Here is a 23,245-nt window from a genome sequence, read left to right on the forward strand (position 1 = left end):
TCATACTAATTTGTTTGCAATACAAAACAGCAAGCATCATCCCACATGATTAATTTGCTAATTTTGAAGAAGAAATTTATCTTTTCTTAAGCATACCGGGTGTCCATAAAATGACTTTCCAACTATAAATATGAAAATTTAGAGGGCAACTATGTAAAAGATTCACCACGAAACAAAAAAGATAGATAAACATTGCATTTACATCACATCATACATTGCTTTACTTTGATGATGTGTACACTTTTTTATATGTATATCACGTCTTTTTTATTCACTTTATTTAGTTGCACGCGCACACTATAGATGAGATACTGTTATGCCTCCGTAAATTTGCACTGATGCACTAATCGGGGAAAAATTAGGCACTATTAAAATTTCATAGCACAAATTAACTCATAAAGAATATGCAATTGAAAAATACGCACGCACGTAAATATAGCAGAAAATCATGATTTTTGTTGTCAGAGTTTGCATCGCAAGTCTCCTCAGTCTCAGATTTATTGTCCGAAATATCATTCAGCACTGATATAAAATTAGACTATTTTTGTTCTAATACATCCGTCTTTTAAGAGTCATTTCTACACACTGTGAATGAACCCGTTTCCTAAGAAGTTTTCAAAGCAGGTGGTGGCATGAAGAGTTATGAAATGTCTAACTAAGACAAAAAGACAATCTAAGCTTGCCAGGTAAACGATCAGGGGGAAAAAAAGGTCACCAGCTTTGATACAGAGGCAATAGCTAAATAATATATCGTGTTTTGATTGTGGATACTTACTGTCCCTGCCAATAACATTTCAGATTGCCAGTAACACGATGTAAACAAATAGCATTGTTTCATTTATTTTTTCTTACTGATATGTTACTCCTGAACGTAAGTTGTGTTGTGTGTGCCATCAGGGAATGATAGAGAATAAACCTAAAAGCTGAAGTTTACATCAACGCCCGCCAAAGGAGAAAACATATACAATTTACATATAGCAGTCAAAATGACTGCTCTTGACCGTTCTTGGTATAAACGTCGATATCTCAAGAAAAACCTTCAATGTTTTCAAATTTTTGTACCCAGAGACAAGTGCAGAAATAATGAAAATTCATCAAAAATGGAGCGTGTACATTAGCGTTTTTAAAATCAAAAATCATCAAAATGACTGCTCCGGCCGTTCTAGTGTTAAATGATCTGTAAATGCGTTCCGGATGACTTATATGGTCTGTAAATGTGCCACGGTTCACTCAAGTAAGCCACAGGCCGCTTAAAGGACGCATGAATGTGCCGTAGGATACTCAAATAATCTAGTTACGTACTGCTTAGTTCATTTAAAAAAATCGAGTTCGAGGTCAAGGACCACATCGGATGACTCCGAGGGCCATATTTAGCCCGCGGGGCATGGGTTGAGCATGTATTGCATAGATGATTAGTTCAGCTCATCAAATCCGTTTCGAGTAAGTTCCTGTATACGACGGCCATGAAAATTAGAATCGAACGTCTGTTTTGCGTAAAGCCATGCAGAAACGAAATTTGAAGAGCGACTGACAAGGAAAGGACCTCGAGGTGACGTCTTCAAAAAGTTCTGAAAAACATTTCCACTGATTATACTCATATAGATGTGCACAAAAATATAAAAAAATCCGGTGGAAATGGGTGTCACTCAAAAAACTGTAAATATTAATATTTTAAACGCCAATAGAGGCCAAGAATGAAGTTAAAAATCCCGCAATCCTAGAGTGATGTCATTCAAACAATACGTGATCAGGTACAGCCAACACCATCTATAATTGGAAGGTCTCTCCGCGCGAAGCTCGTGACGTCACTGAAGAAGGTCATCTCACTTATAGCCATTGGATATACAACAAAAGAGATTTCAACGATAGTAATACTTTAATATCTCTTTTTAATACGCTTATAAGATCCAAACTGGAATATACTTAAATTATCGGGAACCCATTTCACGCTTGCCATATTACGAGTCTTGAAATTATTCAAAACAATTTTCTTAGGTATTTGTATTTGGAAAAACACATGGTCCTTATAAAAATATTCTATCTGCCACTCATCTACGAAACAGTTTCAATGTTATTAGTTTACAAAAACGTAGAGATTACTTTTGCTCGTTAATTTTTTTCAAGAAACTGTTGATTAATCAAATTGATTGCATATCCATTCTTAACGAAATCTGTTTCAATATTAAGTGCCACTATACAAGATCTAATTGCTTGTTTGATTAGTATTTATCATTCAATACTAATATTGGTGATTACTGTGCTGTAAACAGATTTTCCAAATTTTATAATGAGCTTCCTCAACATCTGGATATTTTTCATTCGTCTGTTACCGACTTTAGAAGATTTTTGCTGTGATTGCGTTGTTTATATTCTCTGTGTAGAATTTTTGCATTTTGCGTAATTTTTGTTACTTTTTATTTGTCTTTTGTGTAATTTATCATGTTGTCGTTCTTACTATTCTGCGCTAATTTTTATTTTTACTGCAAACTGTAATTGGGTTTAAACCTGTAGCTTTGCATTTTAAATAAATAAATAAATAAAAAAGGATAAAGATGGCGTCGGCCTGTTATTTCCAATGGCTATAGGTGAGATGATCTTCTTCGTCGACGTCATGAGCTTCGCGCAAAGAAGTCGGAAAAAGAGAAATAACTAGTTTCTAGATCACAGAACTTAGAGGAAAGACAAGAAAAGAAGCTGGAAGAAGATTTTTATAGATATCGCCAAGTGTGAGAGGCGTAAGTAGCAAATTGTTATTACTTTTATAATATTTTGCGGCTGTAATAATTGCATTATGGCACAAACTTTTTTGTTTTTATTTGTTTCTGGGTAAGATTGATACTCATAAATTTTTTAATAACTTTTTGAGGGCGACACCTTGGGACCCTTTACTTGTAAGGGCGTTTCGAGATTTCCTAAAGTCAATCCACCACCAAAGATAAAAAAGGTAGCTTCCTTCTCACGGATTATTGACTCTCGCACGATATCATTGACGAAACACTGGAAAAAAAAAGAAACTGGGAGAAAAAAGGAAATGACATTTAATTTCGAGTTGGCGTGTCTCGGAGGGAGGAGAAAAATCATTTAAAATGTTGTCGAATATTGCAAGGAAGCGTTGAAGGAGTCGGAGGAGACAAGAAGCTCGAAGCCAGTGGAAAGCTCAATTAAACTTCTCCGCATCAACTGCCTTCACAAGCAGCTGTTACTCGAAAAGCACCGGGACTTGGACGTCGACGACCTCGAGCGCAACACTGACACCACCGAGTAGCTCCTACGAAACCTTATTACCTTTCGCCCTGGAACTCTGCCCAGAATAAGTAGTTCTCCGGCGGATAGAAACAGAGGCAAATAAATGAACGCCTGCCCTTTTTCGCGGAGAGAGAAAAATATATATAAAAGATGCGGAGAAGAGAGAGATGGAGAAAATGGTCAGAGGGAAAGAGACAAATTAAAGCTTCGAGAAGATCAATTGCTTTTTACTACCTGAGCTTCAGTCAAACTACAAAAGATCGGCGCTTGACACTGAAGTTGGTGCTTTTTTTTCGTTGTTTGCTGGACGAATATTATTGAGAATAAAAAAAAATCCTAAAAGAAAAGATACAGTCGAACTCGAATGTAACGACATTGAAGATTCTTTGGAAATTTGTCGTTATATCCGAAGTATCGTTACAACCAAGGTTGACGTTTTTGAGACTTTTTCAAGTCGGAATGTCCTGCCTAATGTGGCGGAAGGGCAGGCAGGATAACAAAAAGCCGGATAGGTCGGAGTTCTATAAAAATGCTCACTTCTCCTACCCCATCCATACCATTACCTCTAGATACAGCCAGGGGCGTACGCAGGATCGACATTTGGATGGGTCAAAAAAGGGTCGGGGGGGGGGGGCAGAGATATTTTCTTCCTGAGAAATTTTGAGTTACTGCCTTTCAAAAGGCATTTAAATTAACAGAGAAATTGGTTGATATAGTATAAAAAGGGTATTTTCTTCCGATATTTCAATTTTTTCACCGAAGTATTAATTTTTTTTCTAATTTTTTGTCTGCTGGGGGGGGGGGAGGCGCATGGGTTCCCTGAGCAGCCCCCCTGCGTACACCCTTGAACCAAAAACAAGCAAAAAAAGTTTGTGTTACGTTAATACCATGACCTTTTTATGGGTAGTGTATTGTATAGTATTAATTATTGTTTTTTTCTTTTGTGATATATGCTTTAATATCGGGTTGCTGTATTTTGGTTGTATTTGACATTCATATTTTTTATAGGCATCTTTTTTCAGTCAACTCGTTGGACAATTTGCCTGTTGTGGCGTTTATATTTGCATTTGAATTTAAATGACGATGCTCAATTTTTGAAAAGCAGTGTATGTATAAAATACCTGGTCCAAACTGAAACCGACAGATATTACGAGAGCAGTTCTACTACTAGAGATATAGAACCATTCAAAAAACATAGGTAGCGAGCATTTTTGGGTTATACTGGAGAAAAATGACGTGGAAAAAAACGCAACTTTTTCGGTTAATAGCCCATAATTACCGGATAGTGAAATCTTCAAGCATTTTATGCATGTGATTTTTGAAAAAAAAAACTCAAATGATTTTATCAAGTTACATAATTTACCTAATATAATTCCGATTATTACTCGTATGAAATTTTTAGAGACATTCATGAAACTCTTTTCAAAATGATACTTGACTTGGGAGCAAAATGATAAAATCCTTTTACTAAATGTGAATGTATTCAACGAGAGATTACACGCTCTCTTTTAATATGTATCGGAGTTCTTCGCCAAAGTGAATCCCTAATAATTGGCCTCAGATGAAGAAAATTTCGTCTATCGCATTTTCCAGACATTTATTCGAAAAAGCGAAATGTTTCGAGGAAAATGGAACAAGAGATACGAGATTAGAAACGTTACATAAGCAACATGTAACATCTCTCGAGGGTAAACATGTTGCTCAAACAAACATCAGTGAGTAAAGTTTACCTATGAGCGTGAAAGAACATGAACAGGAGAGATGTAAAATTGTAAAATAAAAACAAATCATGAATGATTTAAAAGAATTTCAAAGAAGCATGTCGTTGCCGTAAGAAAAATCAAGAAAACCGTCGTTTTCTTCGGAAATTCCCCAGAGTCACTCAGCCGCCGGGACACGAGCGACTCGTGTTAATCCTTGTTTTTTCGCTCGCATAAAAGTTTACAAAGCCGAAGTCTTGTTTTATTAAGGAAAGAAAAAGATTGTAATTCTCTTCTATTATTTTTAGGAGCGAAAGCTTCAGAAAAAACTATAATTTTCTGAAACAACTTACTTTTAAATACGCTCTGATGTAATTCGATTTGAATATAGTGAGTAGCGAATAAAAATAACATAATATAAGCTTCTTTACGAAGGAACCTAAAAAATCTATTTTCGTCATTCTAGTGCTTTTCTTGTTTGAATTATGGTGGTTGGAATTTTGGGATTTGAAACGAATGGCGGCCTTTTTTTTCAGACATAGCATGAAAAACAAAATTCTTCAAATATCGATTTATTTTTTGGAATCGGCATTCAATTTAGTGAGTATAAATAATCATTTACGTCAGCATTTCTAAACCTATGGTCCGCTGAACAGAGGTGGTCTGCAGGCAGACTCGATAAAATTATTCACCAGTTGAAACTGATATTAATAATATCCATATGGGTTCAAATGAAATTATACCTTCATTATACCCTCATACTGTTACTGCGGGTTTATACAACGTATATGTTTTTTTGACGTTATTGACCCTGTGTCGTGTTGTGTGCCGAAAGGTGCGCAACAATACTACCCCTTACATCATCGAGGAGCGTACAGGAAATTACGATGTAAATACGGGATATCACTAAATTTTGCCAAAAATTGCAATTTATTGCTTTAAATTAAACTTGTTAATTACTGATACAATTGCAGACGGGCGTGGAAATAAGTGGCTGCTAGAAATCGCAGTAAACAAAAATGTATTTCACGAAAAAATATTCAAATGATCTGATGACCATATTTCCTTGAGGAAACTACAGAAACTAAGATCTTAAATAGTAAATCGTAAAATACGGGGCATCGCACATTGCCATCAAAAACATTGTGAGAAGTAGGCACAATCATCAATCGTAACCAAATATGCAAAAAAAAAAAAAAAAAAAAATTGCGGACAAAACGTTAAACCTGACACAAATATGAGAAATATGAAATTACTTCCAATTTGATGAATTATCCAAATAACAAGTAAAACTCAGATACGTACTTCATGTTGCAAGAGGGTTGTATAGTTATTGAAATAAAAAAAAGTAACTGCACACGGGAACTGCTATACAGTTTTCCCTTGATCCCGTAAACCCGGTTAGAAAATTGTTGCCCTGTCTTCTCTGAGGCTAACAGAAAAGTTTCACGTTTCTCTAAGTGCAATATTCACTGGGATATTTGAATTCGAAAACGGAGGAATGTTGGGTAAGAGTACAGAAAAAAACTAACGGACATCGCTCTCTTCCCAACTTTCCTCGGATTTTTCTCCAACGGCAGGAAATAGGGAGCTTCCACAAGACGTAATGGTTGAAAATTTATAATTCACCAAACGAAACGCATATGTTTGAGAAATATGTGAGATGAATATGTTTATATGACATATGAGATAATTACGACTAGGTCATGAAACAAAAATAATTTTTGATTTCAAAAATTCAAGTAAACTTCATCGAAAATGTCCCGTAAAATACAGATTATATGGTCACACTGTACATACAAATTTCTGCCTCGCGAGCGACACAAATAACACATATCTGGCCCGTGGACTGAACACTATGCGCAGCACTGGTTCTTGTGTAGCTTTCAAGAATGTATATTTATTGTTAGAATGTGGTTACATTTCAAAATCGACCAAGATCTGGGGGGGGGGGGGGCTTCCAACCAGAAGAACTACAGAAAAAATGTAAAAAAAGTTGGCGGTACTATGGAGTAACTCACATCACTTTCAAGTAGCCCGATGACTTAGGGACTGGTCGACTGAACGACTTAAGTTTCCGTTTTTCTTCACTTACCTAAAACTAAAAAAAAAATTGCGATGTATAATTTACCACACTTTAATCTGAATCGTATCCAGTATAAAACGGATATTTTCCACTTTGAAATGCTAAATCCAACAGAGTTTTTGCAATGATTTAATTATCATTATTAATCGTTAATTCAATGTATAGACATAACTTTCTCTCGAATTCGGAAAAGGCAAGATTATCGCATCGCGACCGCGATATGTTTTGTTTCTTGTGGTATCGATATAAAGATAATCACGATAGTGAGAGTTGTGGCCACTCCCCACGGTTTCCCCCATACTTACTCCCATCTCGCCACTTTCGCGGTTGGGGAACGAGCGCCCCCCCCCCAAACCCCTTCGTGTATCGGACTAGTAACTTGATAGTACACGTCTTACAAAACATCACAAAAGAATTGATATTAAAAAGCAACAATAAACGACCAGTTAATTAGTAATGAATTATGTTTAATAATTAGTAACTATCAGGGAGTAATAAGTTCATTATGGTTAATTGATTCACTAAAACGGGCTTTTACAGTTGGGAGTAAATTAATTACTTATAGTAGTTAATTAATTAATTAGTTGATTATTAAATAGTTATAACTGGTAGACGTTTAATTTGGTTTTAGTTGAAAATTTTAAGCATTTTCTAGTTTATCAAACTGATAGAGCAAAGTATTCGAATTATAGTGCAGTTACACAGGGTTATACAGAGTGATGCTTAATTCCCGTTTATCGTATTTACCTGTGGTTTCTAATTACCTGTGGTATTTACTTCTGTGGTTTTCTGTATGTTTAGTTTTAGGCATACTTCCAATTAGAAAAATTATCCAGTTAACGTGTAGAACTCAGACAGCTTACGTCATTCATGTTGCAAGGGGTTGTATAGTTATTCAAATCAAAAAGTAACTTTTTATATGGACACCCTGTGCTCAAAAACGCAATTAGAAAGGTGTTCTTTCTCTCCTGATAAAAAAAAAAATCATTTTTCTAAGTGCAATATTCGAATTCAAAGAACGGAGGAAAGTTCTGGGAAAGACAGCATAAACAAGGAAAAGAAACATTGTCCGTTAGTTTTTGCAGTTCTTTCCCAATCTTTCTCCAAGTTGTGAATTCAAATATTTCAGCGAATATTGTTGTTAGAAACGTGGAATTGTTTTTTCGTTTCTGGAGAGACATGGCAACAACTCTGTAATTGGTCCCTTGAGCACAGGGTGTCCATATAAAAAGTTAATTTTTACATTTTTAATTACTATGCAACCCCTTGCAACACGAATAAGGTATTTGAGTTCTACACGTTATTTGGATACTTTTTCTAATTGAAAGTACACCCCCTCTAGGTTCAACGGTAAGCCAGTAAAATGCGGGAAGCGGGAATTAAGTAATCCCCCCTGTATATTTCCCCTAAAAAATGAGCTAGCTATGATATCGCCTTGAGGCGCTGTGGCGTGGATGCCTCTTGCTCCAAAGTGATGCTTCGTCATTGTCGTACAGCTCAAGAATATCAAAGCCTTCACTGGATTATGTTGGAGCTTCTCGTGAAAACGGATTTTCACGCTCTTTTGTGCAATTGTTTTTCTTCTGTTTCCCCCCCGCCCCCCAAAAAAAACCTCCTAGACCAGGGGGGTCTCAAACGCATGGCTCGCGGGCCACATTTGGTCCTTGGAGCTTTTGGTTGTGGTCCACCGATCATTTTCAGAAAATGGTTGAAAACAACGAAAAAAGATCAATTCTATATAATTAATGAAATAAATAATTCCGGAACAAATTGATGAAAATTCAGGATCGGGCCTTAATGAAAAAAGCAATTTTAGAATTTTTGAAACAAATAATTTCAAAATTAGCGAAATATTAACTTATAAATCAATGAGAGAAATGATTTCGTAATTTCTGATAGAAATTATTTTACTCTTCAATAAAAGAGCAATTGTATATTCTTGAAAGAAATTATTCCAAGATATGTATATTGAGAACGAAAATAATTTCAAAATTAAATAAATAAATAACTACAAAATCATTTAAATTGATTCCAAATTAAAATTAATCTCAAAATTAATTTAGTCAGTAATTAATCAAAAATAAAAATTAATAAAATAAATAATTTCAGAACAAATGAAAGTCTTCAATGAATTTTTGTCCCTGTTTAACTCGGAGCTCCATTAGCCCTTCTATCAAGATATCACTAAGTTACATCAGTTGGTGGCCTACAGCAGGGCAGCCATTTCAACTTTTTTGCAGGGGGGGGGGGCAAAGCACATGTACTCAATGTATGTATATATATATATATATATATACCATTTTTAGTGTATTTTCAAAAGACGGGGAGGGGTAACGGGCCTGGCCCGCGGGCTTCGTAGGAAGTTTCAATTTGGCCCGCCATGTCTAAAAGGTTAAAGACCCCTGGCCCAGACTCCATGAAATTGCGATAACATACAGAAACTTCCTAAAAGACTCTGATTAAATATCTTCGAGGGTTATTTTAAACGAATATCTGAAGAGCGACCTTTAAACGAGTTACCACCCCATGTCTCGGAAATAACGCAACATTATTCATCCGTCTTCCGCTCTTTTCGGAACGTTCTTTAGAGAGCGCGCAAACAAAGAATAGAAAATAGTTAAGCGTCACTGTGTTAGCGTTGTGTAAAGGTCGGCAGCCATGATGATGATAATAATAATAACAACCTCGAGATAACTAACAGCCTCAGTCTTGAAGGAAGAAAACACGGTTTTCCTTTCTCGGCAGTACATATTAATATCTTTTTATCGTTATGTAATGTTCTCCACCTTAACGCAGTTTCCTGTTCTCACAAAAGAAAGAGTGCGCCGCTACAGATTTTAAACGCAGATAACAACGCATTAAGGAAATATTACCACCGGCTCCGGCGAGCAGAAATTGGGGGGCCGTCCTCCAAATTAGGTTAGGATCGAATGGAAACAAGAACATCGTAAAATTTTTAGGAAATAGGAACGAAAAATAAGATGAGTTCAGAAAGAACTCCACTTGGGAATTCTCTGGTTGGACAGACGTCACAAGTGGAGTTCCTCAGGGAAGTGTCCTTGGCCCCATACTTTTTTCACTTTTTATCGATAAACTCGATCAGGGTATCGATGGAATTACTAGCAAATTCGCAGATGATGTGAAGCTAATGAGGGTAATCGGGAATGAAAGCGATAGGGAGTTGCTCCAGACCAACTTAAACAAGATTGCAGCATGGGCAAATGAATGGAGCATGACGTTTAGCGTAGATAAGTGCATGGTCGCTCATTTTGGTTCGAACAACCCACGGTTCTCTTACGAGTTGAATGGTGTCACTATCCCGGATGCAACTAGAGTCACCGATTTGGGAATTCTCATTGACGAGCGACTTAAGTTTTCTGAACATTGTTCAGCGGTTGTCAAAAAATCGAATAGAATGCTTGGTCTCATTTTCAAAAAGGTCTCTTCGCGTTCTCCTAAAGTCATTCTTCCGCTTTTTCGAGGCTTAGTTCGTCCTGGACTGGAGTATGCTGTAAGGTTTTGGAGACCATACCTACAGAGGGACATAGACTTGGTTGAAGGGGTGCAGAGAAGAGCTACGCGTGTCCTTATTGGCACACAGGGCTTGAGTTATGAAGAAAGACTTCATTTTTTGAATATGTTTACATTGGATGAACGCAGGTGTCGAGGAGATATGATCGAAGTGTTCAAAATTTTCAATGGGATGGATAGGATGGACCATGAACTTTTAGTACACCGCCAATCGACTGCTTTTACAAGGGGACACCAGTATCGATTGGTGAGGGACAATGCAAGGTTATGGTGTCGCAGGGAATTTTTCTCCAATAGGGTTGTTAATAAATGGAATAGCTTACCCCCGGAGGTAGTAAATTGTAACACAATTGACACGTTTAAAAAGAAATACGATAAACATGTTGGGGTAAATCGAGAAGCTATCCATTCTTAGAATAAGACAACCATAAGTATTCTTTATGGGCATTGTATAATATTTTATCATGTGTATATATTGTTTGTAATTTGTGTTAATTGCATTTTTAATTGGGTTGCTGTATTTTTGAAACATATGACAACCATATTTTTATGGGCATCTTTTTATCAGCCGCCTCGTTGGGCATTTTGCCTGTTGTGGCGTTGTATTTGTATTTGTATTTGTATTTGTAAAGCAATGGCTGTCTTCTATCACTTCGCGTGCATCCCAAAGCTTTCAGTTTGGGAGATGCACGCGTGTGTGTAAGCTCCTTTGATTGTCCCGTATTTTACGGGACAATATTATTCGTCTCTTGGGAGGGGGGGGTGGTCATTCCCATCTCCCCCCCCCCTTTCGAAATGTGCCTGCATGAAGACAGACATTGACAACTGCGAATAGAGTTGAGGCAGGCATCTGCAGCTGGGAACGAAGTGCAGGCAGGTATCTGCAACTGCAAATGGAGTAAGGAAGACATCTTCAGCTGTGAATGACGCTGAGGCAGACATTTTCAGCTGCTAATGGAGCAAAAGCAGACATCTTCAGCTGCAAATTTAGTTAAGGCAGCGACTTCAGCTACGAATCGAGTGAAGGCAGCATCTTCAGCTGCGAATGAAGCCGAGGCAGCCATCTTCAGTGGCGAATAAAACCGAGACAGACATTTTCCCCTACGAATGGAGTGAAGGCAGCATTTTCAGCTACGAATGAAGTGAAAGCAGCATCTTCATCTACGAATAGAGTGAAGCCAGGTATCTTCATCTACGAATGGAGTGAAGCCAGGTATCTTCAACTGCGAATACGAGTGAAGCCAGACATCATCAGCTGCGAATCATGTGGAGGCAGCATGTTTAGCGGCGAATCCAGTGGAGGTAGCATCTTTGGCGGCGAATCGAGTGAGGGCAGGCATTTTCAGCTGCGAATGGAGTGAAGGCAGATATCTTCAATTATAAGTGAAGACAGATATCTTCAATTATAAGTGAAGACAGATATCTTCAATTATAAGTGAAGACAGATATCTTCAATTATAAGTGAAGACAGATATCTTCAATTATAAGTGAAGACAGATATCTTCAATTATAAGTGAAGACAGATATCTTCAATTATAAGTGAAGACAGATATCTTCAATTATAAGTGAAGACAGATATCTTCAATTGCGAGTGAAGGCAGACATCTTCAGCGGAAAATTGAGTGAAGAAAGATATATTCAGCTGAAAATTGAGTGAAGAAAGATATCTTCAGCTGCAAATTGAGTGAAGGCAACATCTTCGGCTGCGAATGAAGTCGAGGCAGACAGCTTCAGCGGTGAATGAAGCCAGACAGCTTCAGCTGCAAGTGGAGCGAAGACAGATTTTCCAACCGTGAGTGAACCCGAGACAGACATCTTCAGCTGCTAATGGAGCGGAGGCAGGCGTATTCCACAGATGGCGATGCGTTGGAGAAGTGAATTATCGTCTATGTGCATTGGATCACGCCGTATTTTACATGACAGGCAAATTGTTCCAATATTATTCGGCTATTGGGAGGAGCGATCGTCCCTATCTCCCCCACCCGGATATGCGGCGGGTTTGTGGAGCACAGGGGTTCTTAACCCATAAATCATTTGTACCAATAAGCTGAAGACCACTGAGATCCCCCTTCGCCAATAAATCGAAAGTCACGAACACCATTACAGAATAATATTCAGCAAAAACTAATATAAAAGACAGTATTGTTTTCTAAGCGCCGGAGAGGCGTGGTGGTAAGATGCTGTCACGGTCCCGGGTTCGAACCTAAGGGAAGTATAGATAAAATATTTCCCCTAACGAACTTGAGGTGGCCACCGATAGACAGTGCCATCATTTACAACCCATCTCATTAATGGCAGCAAATTGCAATAAGTGATATGGCCAGAGTTGGTGTTTGGTGAAGTAGGAAGTAAGTATTGTTTTCTCATTCAAAGCTCACGAACCCCTCTGAAACTGCTTCAAGAACCCTCAAAAGAGGAGGGGGGGTCCCATGAACCCTACTGTGGAGGCTTCATATATTTATAGTCATAAAGTTACGTAAGTAATACTGGCACGATCTAGGAGCAACGTGATTGTGCAGAACGGTGATTCCCAAACGATGATCGATCAAGGATACCACGAGACAATTCAGATCAAATTATGTGGAAATTATTGACAGCGCAAATGATCACCTCATGGAAGAGCTTGCAGATTTCAAATATTCATGGAGGGGCTCAAAGATTTTGAAATTTCATGGAGGAGAGCGATGTTTTTGAAACCTTAAGAAGGGGTTTGCAGGGAATCTGAGACCTCGTGGAGGAGGTTTGCAGATTTTGAGACCTCGAGGTGAGAGGCTTGCAGATTTTAGCACTTCTTGGACGGGCTTGAAGAATTTTGAAACGTCAAGAGAAGAAGCATGAGATTTTGGCACCTCATGCAGGGGATTGCAGATTTTAAAACCTAATGCTGAGGACTACAGATTTTGAAACCTCGTAGAAGGGCTTGCCGATTTTGCAAGTTCGTGTAAATTTTAGCTTTTTGGGATAGACACGTTTAAACTTTTGAAATTCATAGGAAACTGCATGAAGAATTTCGAAACTTCAAGAAACTGAATGCAGGATTTTGAAAGCTCCTAGAAGCTCAATGGAAATTTTGAAAGCTGAGGTGAAGCTGAATGCAGATTTTGAAAGCTTTCTGAAGCTGAATGCAAATTTTGAAATCTGCGAGAAGCTGAATAGAGATTTTGAAAGCCCTCTGAAGCTGAATATAAATTTTTAAAGCTCTCTAAGGATGAATGGAAATTTTGAAAACTGAGGGGAAGCTTAATGCAGATTTTGAAAGATCTGGGAAGCCGCTGAACCACGGAGTTGTTCAGTTCTAGCTCATACAATGGCGTTAGATTTGTGAAAAGCCCCCCAGTGTAACACCAAGAGCGATGGTATTACGTGATAGAAAAAGAGAGAGGGGAAGTAAAAATGGCGTATTTTGTTACTTTGGGCCGTTGCCTGTCCACCAAACTGCTATTAAACTCTCCTCTGCGCAGCGCACATTGCCATTAAAGGCAGATCATCTTCGAGAACAAGATGAAGAAGAATTTTCACAACGAAAAAGATTGTTATTTGTGCGAAAGAAGAGAAATTTACTGTCATGTGTTATCAGTTATCAAGAAATAACACGGCTTCTTCACGAGAAAAGAAAAATGATAATAATATCAAACGCATACGACGTGGGTTTTAAGGGATAACTGAAGGTGCGAGAAAAGAAAAATCATATTTCTCTCTGCTTGGAAAAACGAAATATATTACAGGAGGAGTGTTTATCACCGTCAATTTATCGCCCAAATCTTAAATTTCGACGTGAAATTTGGCTTTTTTTTGGAGCATACATACCATCAAACATTCTTATTTCCTATCGCTTCACACAATGCCATTACGATGGTGATGATACTTCTGGATCGTTTTTCAGTTTGCTTTTTTTAATGGTTTTTTTCTCTTATTTTATTATTACTTGATGCTGAAAGATAATAGAAATGAAACAGAATCCGACGCTATCTTCTTGTTTTTCCGTAAAAACTTGTGATTTTTAAACACGCGCATAACTTGGCATTTAGTGCCAATGTCCATGGATCAGATGTCTTTCAATCATGTCACAGAAACTACGTGATCTATAGCATCTGAAATCCGGATCTCAATCCTATGCGAAAACCGTACACAGACAAATATGGAAGAGATTTTTGAAAAACAAAATAGGGATTTTATGACTTGCTCAATGAGGTATGACCAGTTAATAGGACATTCCCGTAATTGTGCTCTTCCTGGCTTTTTCCCGTTGAAAAAATGATCCGTTGAAAAATTATTTTAATTTATAACCCTTATTATAACTAGGAATGGAATTAATCTAAACACGTCATTTAGAAACTTTATAAAGGTGTCTGATGGTAATATAACCATCCGGAGATAATCCCACTCCCCACTATTACTGCGAAGGTTTCGACAGCTGACTGATGCAAAGATAAATCGAGCAAAGAAAATTCAACTGGCCTTGACTGGGAATCGAACCCACCTCCACTCACTTGCCGGTTGAGCGCCCTAGACCACTAGACTACAAAGGGAACGGATATTTCAAATCAAACAATCATTTCTTGGAGCTCATGTGCACCGAACGGGACCGTACATGGACAGTCGGATTTAACTCAGGCCCAGCTCACAATTGTTGACGCTGCCACCAGATGGTGAATTCCCAAAGGATGACGTCATTCTTCGTTGTCCGAATGATTACGAAGGTTTTTGAACAGCTGGCTAATGCGAAGATGAATGTTAACGGCGATACACATGTTTCGGCTAACCCATCAAAACATCTGTGGTATATTTATGGTCTTACACGCCTTACTTTGAATAAAAACGGCTGAAAGTTTGATTGAGAATTTTTTAGAATTTTTTGCAACACGTCAATCAATGTGGAAGAGACACCATAAATACATACAGATATCTCTGATCACGTGACGTGTCATCGATTCTCTCCGTCGCGATATCGATGGTCGCTTTGCTTGTGGAAAGAAACCGAAACAGCATTTTATTAACTTATGTCCTTCTCTTTGCCTCTGGTCTGGTCAGGAAAAAGGAGTCTGAAGAACAAAGTCCCAATCCTTTTTTTTTTTGCTTCTTTATATCTCGTGTTTGTGGAAACGAGAGAGTGCTGGTGGCGGCTCTTGACAGCTCAAGCTGGTGGTGGATCTTTTTGAGGGCTCACACCATGTCGCTGAAGGCACAAGAAGAAGAAACAGATGGATGGAGTGAAACACGGATACTATTCTACATAAGGGGGAGCTGCTATCGAACGCCCCACCACGCACCTCCGTTCCTTTTCTTCAGCAATTAATCATTTTGCAGTCTCGAGACACCTCGCTGCTGCTGCTGATACCTTCCAGAAAAGACAGACGTTTAACATTAACTTTGTTACAGCTGCTACAACGAGGAGGGACGTCTCTTCCAGAAAAAGCAAACTGAAGTGAAATAAGTATTAGTCTCACGAGGTCTCTTCCAGGAGAAAGTGTTATAACAGAATGCTTATCTTAAATATGAAGTTTAACGATAGACTTCAACTTGTTGTCGAGACAATAGAAGTACAGGGTGTCTGTAATTAAAGAACCCCATTTCGAAGCTGCCTGCAGTCATCAGAAAATTGTGAATTATTGTGAATGACATAATGAAGGGATGGGAATTTTTTTCTTTCGGCGGAAAAAATAAAGAATTACTCCTGAGTATCGCCACTAGAGGGCGTGAAAACCTGTAGTACACGGGTTTTCCGGCTCTGCAAGCTGGAATCACTACTGGTAATTATGGTGTGGAAATTGCCTGCGCTTACCGAGTCGAATGATCTTTGTCGAGGGGCTGAATCAGAATCCGGCAGCTGAAATTTCTACTCTAATACTTAAAATATTGAAAACTCAGAATTTCAACGGTCTGAAATCTGACTCTAAACAAAAAATCTCGACAACGCAAAATCGGAATATACTGAAATTGTGATGGCCGAAATCCCACGACGTTTAAACTGGCAAGTTTAAATTCAAGAGCATTCTGCTGAAATCCTGACAAACCGAAATTCCGATAACTCAATGGTCCAGCATACTGGGTATCCATAACTAAAGAACCCTACTTCTCAAAGCTGCCTACAGCCGAAACAAGTTATCAGAAAATTGTGAAATTTTGTGAATGGCGTGATGAAGGGGTGATAATTTCTTTCAGTGGAAAAAAATAGTTTCAAATATCACTACCAGAGGGCATTTGTTTATTAAATTACACATTCAGCCAAACTTTTTACGTGTACAGTTTTTATTACAGCAAAACATATTCCACATGATGGGCATCATTTTCAGCTACCATCTGAAATCGCAAGATGGCATGTTCCACAGTTGAGCGAAGTGTGTCATTGGGAATGTTGAGCACGTACCGTCAAACGCTGTCTAAGAGATCAGGTAAAGTTCTTGAGTTGTCACGACTTGCCAGATGTTTTATAACAACTGCTGCGTGACATAAAAAAAACCATGCGTACTACCGGTTTTCAGAGTAATGCGCACTATAGTGGCGATATTTGGAACTATTTTTTTTTTGTTTCGCCGAAAGAAATTCGCATCCCTTTATTATGTCATCCACAAAATTTCACAACTTTCTGATGACTGGTTTCGGCTGTAAGCGGCTTTGCGTGAAATAGGATTCTTTAATTACGGACACCCTGTACATTGCATTGAAATACAATCGACGCCGCTTATTGTAATCACAGATGATGTTATCATTCGAGTATTATTCCAACTTTCGCAAAGAGCAGACTAATACCGTAACATGGGAAAAAATTCTTTTATCAGTATTTTGGTTTATGTTATCAACAAAAATTTTCGTCCTAGTTTTTGTCCCCCCCCCCTCAAAAAAGTTTTCTTTATTAGCCTGCAGATTGTGTAAGAGATAAGAGAGTGTAACCCCCCCCCCACCCCCCCGTTGAAAAAAATGTCCGTACTCCCTTAACGTTTACCTTAGTAGACTATAAATGTTATACAATTGCAGCCGCTTTGATACATTTTCATATGGCGCTGCGTTCGCAAGTAAGCAAATTAAAGTTGAAAAAAAACTTCACCTTTATTACCTTCGTCATTTTCCTCTCCGTTGAACAAAATCTAAAACCTCTGCGTTAGACTTTCTCAAGAGATCTATGGTATGCACGTATAAGAAGAAGTAGATGTAAGAAGCAATCTTCTAAGAAGCAGCAAAATGAGAGATCTGAAGGTTTTGCGGGAGGATTGCAACATTGGTCATCGGGGGCGTCGGAAGTGTTTCGAATCCGTGGGTGCTCGTCTTGAGCTTTATGTAGGAAATTTGATTTCAAATCAATTCTAAGGGTGCGCAAACCCGTGCCACAAATTACCGTGGGTGCTTGAGCACCTACAGCAATCCCCGGCTCCGACGTCGCTGTTAGTCATCTGATTTCTAACAACAGTACCACTAAAAAACTTTCATAACCCTTTGATGGGCGGTGGGACAGATGGTGCTCCACCTATTTACATGGCTTTCTATGGATTTTTGGAAAAATGTCTACCTTTCAAAGGGATAAACAATGAACTACTCGAACGGGAAAGACAAGCAGAGTCGGTAAAGTATTGTCTGAGGATTTTATTGCCGATTTTCAATAGGTTTCCGGGCTGTTACACCATGGTCTCTAAGGCATTTTCTTCCTCACGTTTCGCCTACATTTGGGGCAGTCTTCTTTGGAGGTTAAATACACCTAGGTTTCGTGACAAGCGGGAAAAATGTCATTCCGAATGGTGTGGTGCGACACCATTTATCACGTATGGCCATCGTACTTGCAACTGGGACTTTCTTCAGATATAGTTTCCAATATCAAAAACCCCGAGTTCCGATGTGATCACATAAAACGAAGTTGATTGTATTCACTAGGAATGACGAGATGAAAGAATACTTTGGACAGATGAAGTCGAACACCACTCAACTACTTTATTGCAAAACATTTTCGACCCGAAGTGATGGTGGGTTAGACCAGAGGTCTTCAATCTTTTTCGCGTCACGAGCACCGCCTATACCCATCATCAAAAAGAAGAGCACCCTAACGGCTAGTTTGACATACGTATGCCTGAAATCAGCATAATTTTAATTTTTGAATGCAATTTGTAGAGGTTGTTTTATTGGGGGCACTAAGCAAGTGCTCGCGAGCACCAAATCAGACACGTGCATCGAGCACTGTTGGTGCTTCGAGGTGCCGTGGTGCCCGCCAGCAACAAATTGAAGATGCCTGTGTTAGACAAAGAGTGATTGAATTCTTACTTTTCCAATGGCTATACTCTCCTTCCTGCCGACGGATCTGAGCAGCGATGGTGGCACCGGTGGGGCCGAGACCCGAAGCACTTCGTTGAAATTCGTTCGGAACGGAGGGGGCTCCACATCCACGAGGTGATGGTGCTGCCTGCGCCTTCTCTTGGATGATAAGTTCAACCTCTGAGCAGCTCTGAAATAAACAAACGAGATTGTCGATCAACGGATTAGTAATGAATCAAGGACGAAACAGGTAAAAACCCTTACTCCCAGACGCGCACTCAGAAAAGCCGTTTTGTATTACTTTTCGGATACCCCGAGTTTTCATTAAACCTAGGTGGTCTTGGTCCTGTTTACCTCGGATTGCCGAGATTCTAGTGTATGTGCGTGTGTGTGTATGTCGTCGTGCATAATATGTGTTGAGTACATGTTGCCACCTATCCTCCAAACCAGAAGAGACAAATTAAGTGGGAAATTATTCTCATTGTGACCTATTATTGCGGGGTCTGCTGCTCACTGTGGCCAGCCAAATGTAGGATTGGCTCTCATTTGCACTTCCGAATTATAAAACTCCGGACTAAAATTTCCCGATAACAAAGGTTGGGAAGACATACATGTATCAAAAAATCCATATTTTTTCCCCACTTCCATCATATTTGTTTTAATTTTTGTTCGCAGCGTTTGTTAATCAGCGTTAATTTATTCGTCATTTGCCTCAAGGCGTTAAAACGCTTTAAAGTCTTGAAAAATTTTCTCCACAAAAAAAAAGAACAAAACTACAAACAACGAAGTAATAACAAGAAAAAGAGAAGAGGCAAAAACATATTTCGCTCATCCTTCTTCGTCGTCGTCGGTGGATAATTAAAATTTTAGGTTTTAATTAAATTAATTATCTTCTTAAGCCTTTGGGAAATAGCTCGTTGCCGGTCCCTCGACCAAACAAGATGCTATCGGGGGCCCCCTTTTTTTTCTCTCTCTGTTCTTCGCGGTTATAGTAATAATAAATAATAATAACGGGGGAAAAAAGGGCCACGGGCTCTTCTTTGGTAAAACAAACATTTCTTCTAAAGACGAATGAATAAAAGAGGGTGGAGACGGATTTAATTTAAAGCCTGCGGAGAGATTTGCGCGCGCAATTTATCCCGAATTTGTCTCAAATGACGAATTACGCAGACCGATGAACAGCAAAAAAGCTGATAAATGGAAGAAAACCTGATTAAAACTTAAGCCGAGGCAAATTTACGATTCGCTTGAGGAGGGACGAAAACATTCAATTATTCAAAAATGCTCCCCGGGCAAAAGAAAAACATCATCACAAAGAACAAAAATGAAATTCTTAGAAATAGGACTTTATTTTGATTTAGCGGAGATATGATATCAAATATATCTTTGTACTACAGTCGATTATAAGAATCACAGATAATGTTATCATTCGGGTATTGTTATCATTTTCGCGATGTACGAGGTGGGTCAATATTATTATGTGGCGAAAAATGCGATTTTTGTTATCAGGACTGCAGTTTATTTTTGTTTTTGCATTTTTTTCTCTTTTATATTTTTTCTTTTTGTATACAGGGTGTCCTGTAAGTGCTAATGCCGCCTTTATCTCATCAACTGTCTGTCGTAGAGGTATGATTATAGTTTAAAAAATGTTGAAAAGGTGTTCAAAAAAATTTTCTGAGTGAGAATACAATGTGTCACAATATAAGAAAAATCTAAATTTTTATGCGGTCCCCTTGTTCTAAAATTAGAAAATTGCCCTCTCTTTTGAGCCCGATAAAAAAAATCTGATGTTTTTAACTGCAATATTCACTGAGATATTTTAATTCCAAAATCGGAGAAAAGTTGGGAAATAACTCCTTTCCCAACTTTTCGCTGATTTTTGAATTCAAATATCTCAGCGAATATTGGATTTAGAAACATCGACTTTTTTTGTTGGACGCAGGAGAGACAGGGCAAAAACTTTCTATCTAAAAGTTAGAGGACAGGAGGGAGAGCGTATTAAAATTTAGATGTTTTATTTCACGTCACACTGTATTTTCACGTTCAAAAACTGGCACAGGGTAAGTTTTGAGCACATTTTGAGAATTTTTTAAATTGAAACCGTACCTCCACGACAAACGGTTGACGAAATAAAGTCCGCATTAGCACTTACAGGACACCCTGTATATTGAGGTTGATATAAAAATCGAAGGTTGGACCAGATTAATTTTTCCCCTCACAAGTTACCATTATCCACTTGCATGACTATGTGGGAAGGTCAGAAGGCTCCCCTTATTGACAAGCATTCCCACACTCGGGTTCATAATGACCTAGTCGGCCCGTAATAGCAGCCATGATCCATGTATGTGTAGCTCTGCTTTTGCAAAGACTTTCCTATAGTCAAAGTGTGCGCAAAGGCGAAAAAAAGTCCCTTTCTTCAGTTCATAGTCAGTTTCTTTAAACTGACCGCATTCATTATTCTTCGGCCTGCTGACGTCGTTTACGAGGAAATCTATGAAACGTACCGTGCATTATAAAAAGTATCGTGGTTCGTAATACACATAATGCAGTTCCATTCCAACTCCTTACAATTTTTTTAAATTAAAAAAGGGGTTTTGGCTCAAAAGTGAAAAAATGCTGTAATAGAACAATTGAAAAAATGCTAGACTTAACATTTTGAAATCTGTGATGTGGAAAAGGAAATCGGAGTTTTTCCGTCCAATCAAATGGGACATATGGTCTTCGCACTTACAACTAGGACTTTTTCGGATATAGTTATCAGAAAAGCCGAGTCCCGATGTGATCACATTAACTGGCGTAGAATTTATTAAAAGGTATGGTAGTATTTATATCCGTTAAATGGTGAGATTTTGATTTGAGAATGTGGTATATGCGAAGTCTTTCGTTAAGACCGCAGAACTGAAATCTTTGTTCTGAATGTATAAATATTGAACGGAGAGAGCCATATACTTCCGCGATTAATAAATAACTTTTCAATTAAAACACGAAAAAAATAATCGTGTGCTGAACACACACACACACACACATATATATATATATATTTCACTTTTATTTTGCATAATGGTTAATATATCTTGGAATTGCCCAAAGTGTGATCTCTAGACTTTGGCAACGATTCCAAGATAACGGAAATGTCAGTAGACGTTACAGTACAGGTCGCCCCCGAGTTACAACGCCGAATAAAGACCGGTATTTGGCAGTAACTGCCAAAAGAAGCAGACGGAGCACAGCATCCGACCTGTCTTGTCAGCTATCTGCAGCCACGTGTACCACAGTTTCAAGGCAAACCGTGTACAGACGTTTGGGAGATATTGGTCTATATGCTCGCAGGCCTGTCAGATGTGTTCCGCTCACGGCAACTCACTGTCAGCAGCGATTAGCCTGGAGTAGAGAACATGCAATGTGGACATCGTCACAGTGGGTTTGTGTAATGTTTTCCGACGAGTCCAGGTTTAGCTTGCAGTCTGATTCACGTCGGACTGTCATATGGAGAACGCCAGGTACCCGTTACCACCAAGACAACATCATTGAACGACACCGTTACGGTGGTGCAGCATTGCTCGTTTGGGGTGGAATTATACTGGGTTCCAGAACAGATCTGCATGTTCAAACCGGAACCATGAAAGCTCAAATTTATCGGGACATCATTCTGAACAACATGTACGTTTGTTTAGGGGTGCCATGGAAGAATTTGTGTTTATGGATGACAACGCCCGTCCTCACCGAGCAAACATCGTAAACGAATGCCTTGAATCTGAGGATATAACCCGTATGGAATGGCCAGCATTCTCACCTGACTTCAATCCGATAGAGCATGTGTGAGACATGCTTGGCTGACGAGTTGCAGCCCGCCAACCACCTCCTACATGTGTACCGGAACTTCGGAGAGCATTGCTTGCTGAGTGGACTGATCTTCCCCAAGATCTGATCGATAATTTGATACTCGCCATGCCTAGGCGTTGTACGGACTGTATTTCATCGCATGGGAGACATACAATGTATTAACCATCATACCAACCATGTAATAGTAAGTTTTTGTAAAGGGAATATTTTTTACAATTGCTCCAGGGAGCAAAAATCGTAGTTTTTATGAATGGTATCATACATACACCATCGTTTTTGTTCTTTATCTTTTGTTGAATAAATGGGCTTTATGAATAAGTAACGTTTGTTTTTTTTCTGAACCTTTATTTGCCGGAGCTGGCATTATCCTCAATTTACGGACATGAGTGTACTTTGATAGATGGCAGCAGAGGACTAACTTTCCTCCGTTTTTCTCACAGTAGCAGATTATTGGTAACCTGGAAGCACTATTGTCACCAAGAAGAAATAAAAAAAAATGTACATTTAAAACTTATTCTATTGCCCATTAATAATACGTTCAACTACACATATTTAATGTATACATTATAATAACATTATAATGTATAACATATTTAGCACA

The 23,245-nt window shown here is 38.6% G+C and overlaps 1 protein-coding gene across 2 annotated transcripts in view; it reads right to left on the bottom strand.

The window, feature by feature from the left end:
- The window catches only part of LOC149089011 (uncharacterized), a 478,375-nt gene that overhangs the window by 99,820 nt on the left and 355,310 nt on the right, over positions 1–23,245 (bottom strand). For both annotated transcript variants that reach the window (XM_089251364.1, XM_089251369.1), the window contains one exon: positions 18,811–18,991. In XM_089251364.1, the coding sequence (XP_089107490.1) occupies positions 18,811–18,991 (181 nt within the window). The remainder of the gene's footprint in view (positions 1–18,810; positions 18,992–23,245) is intronic.

Source organism: Pholcus phalangioides, unplaced genomic scaffold (genome assembly GCF_987345545.1).
Source record: "Pholcus phalangioides strain wild (caught in Gottingen) unplaced genomic scaffold, Ppha-v1.0 ptg000003l_1, whole genome shotgun sequence".
NCBI lineage: Eukaryota > Metazoa > Arthropoda > Arachnida > Araneae > Pholcidae > Pholcus > Pholcus phalangioides.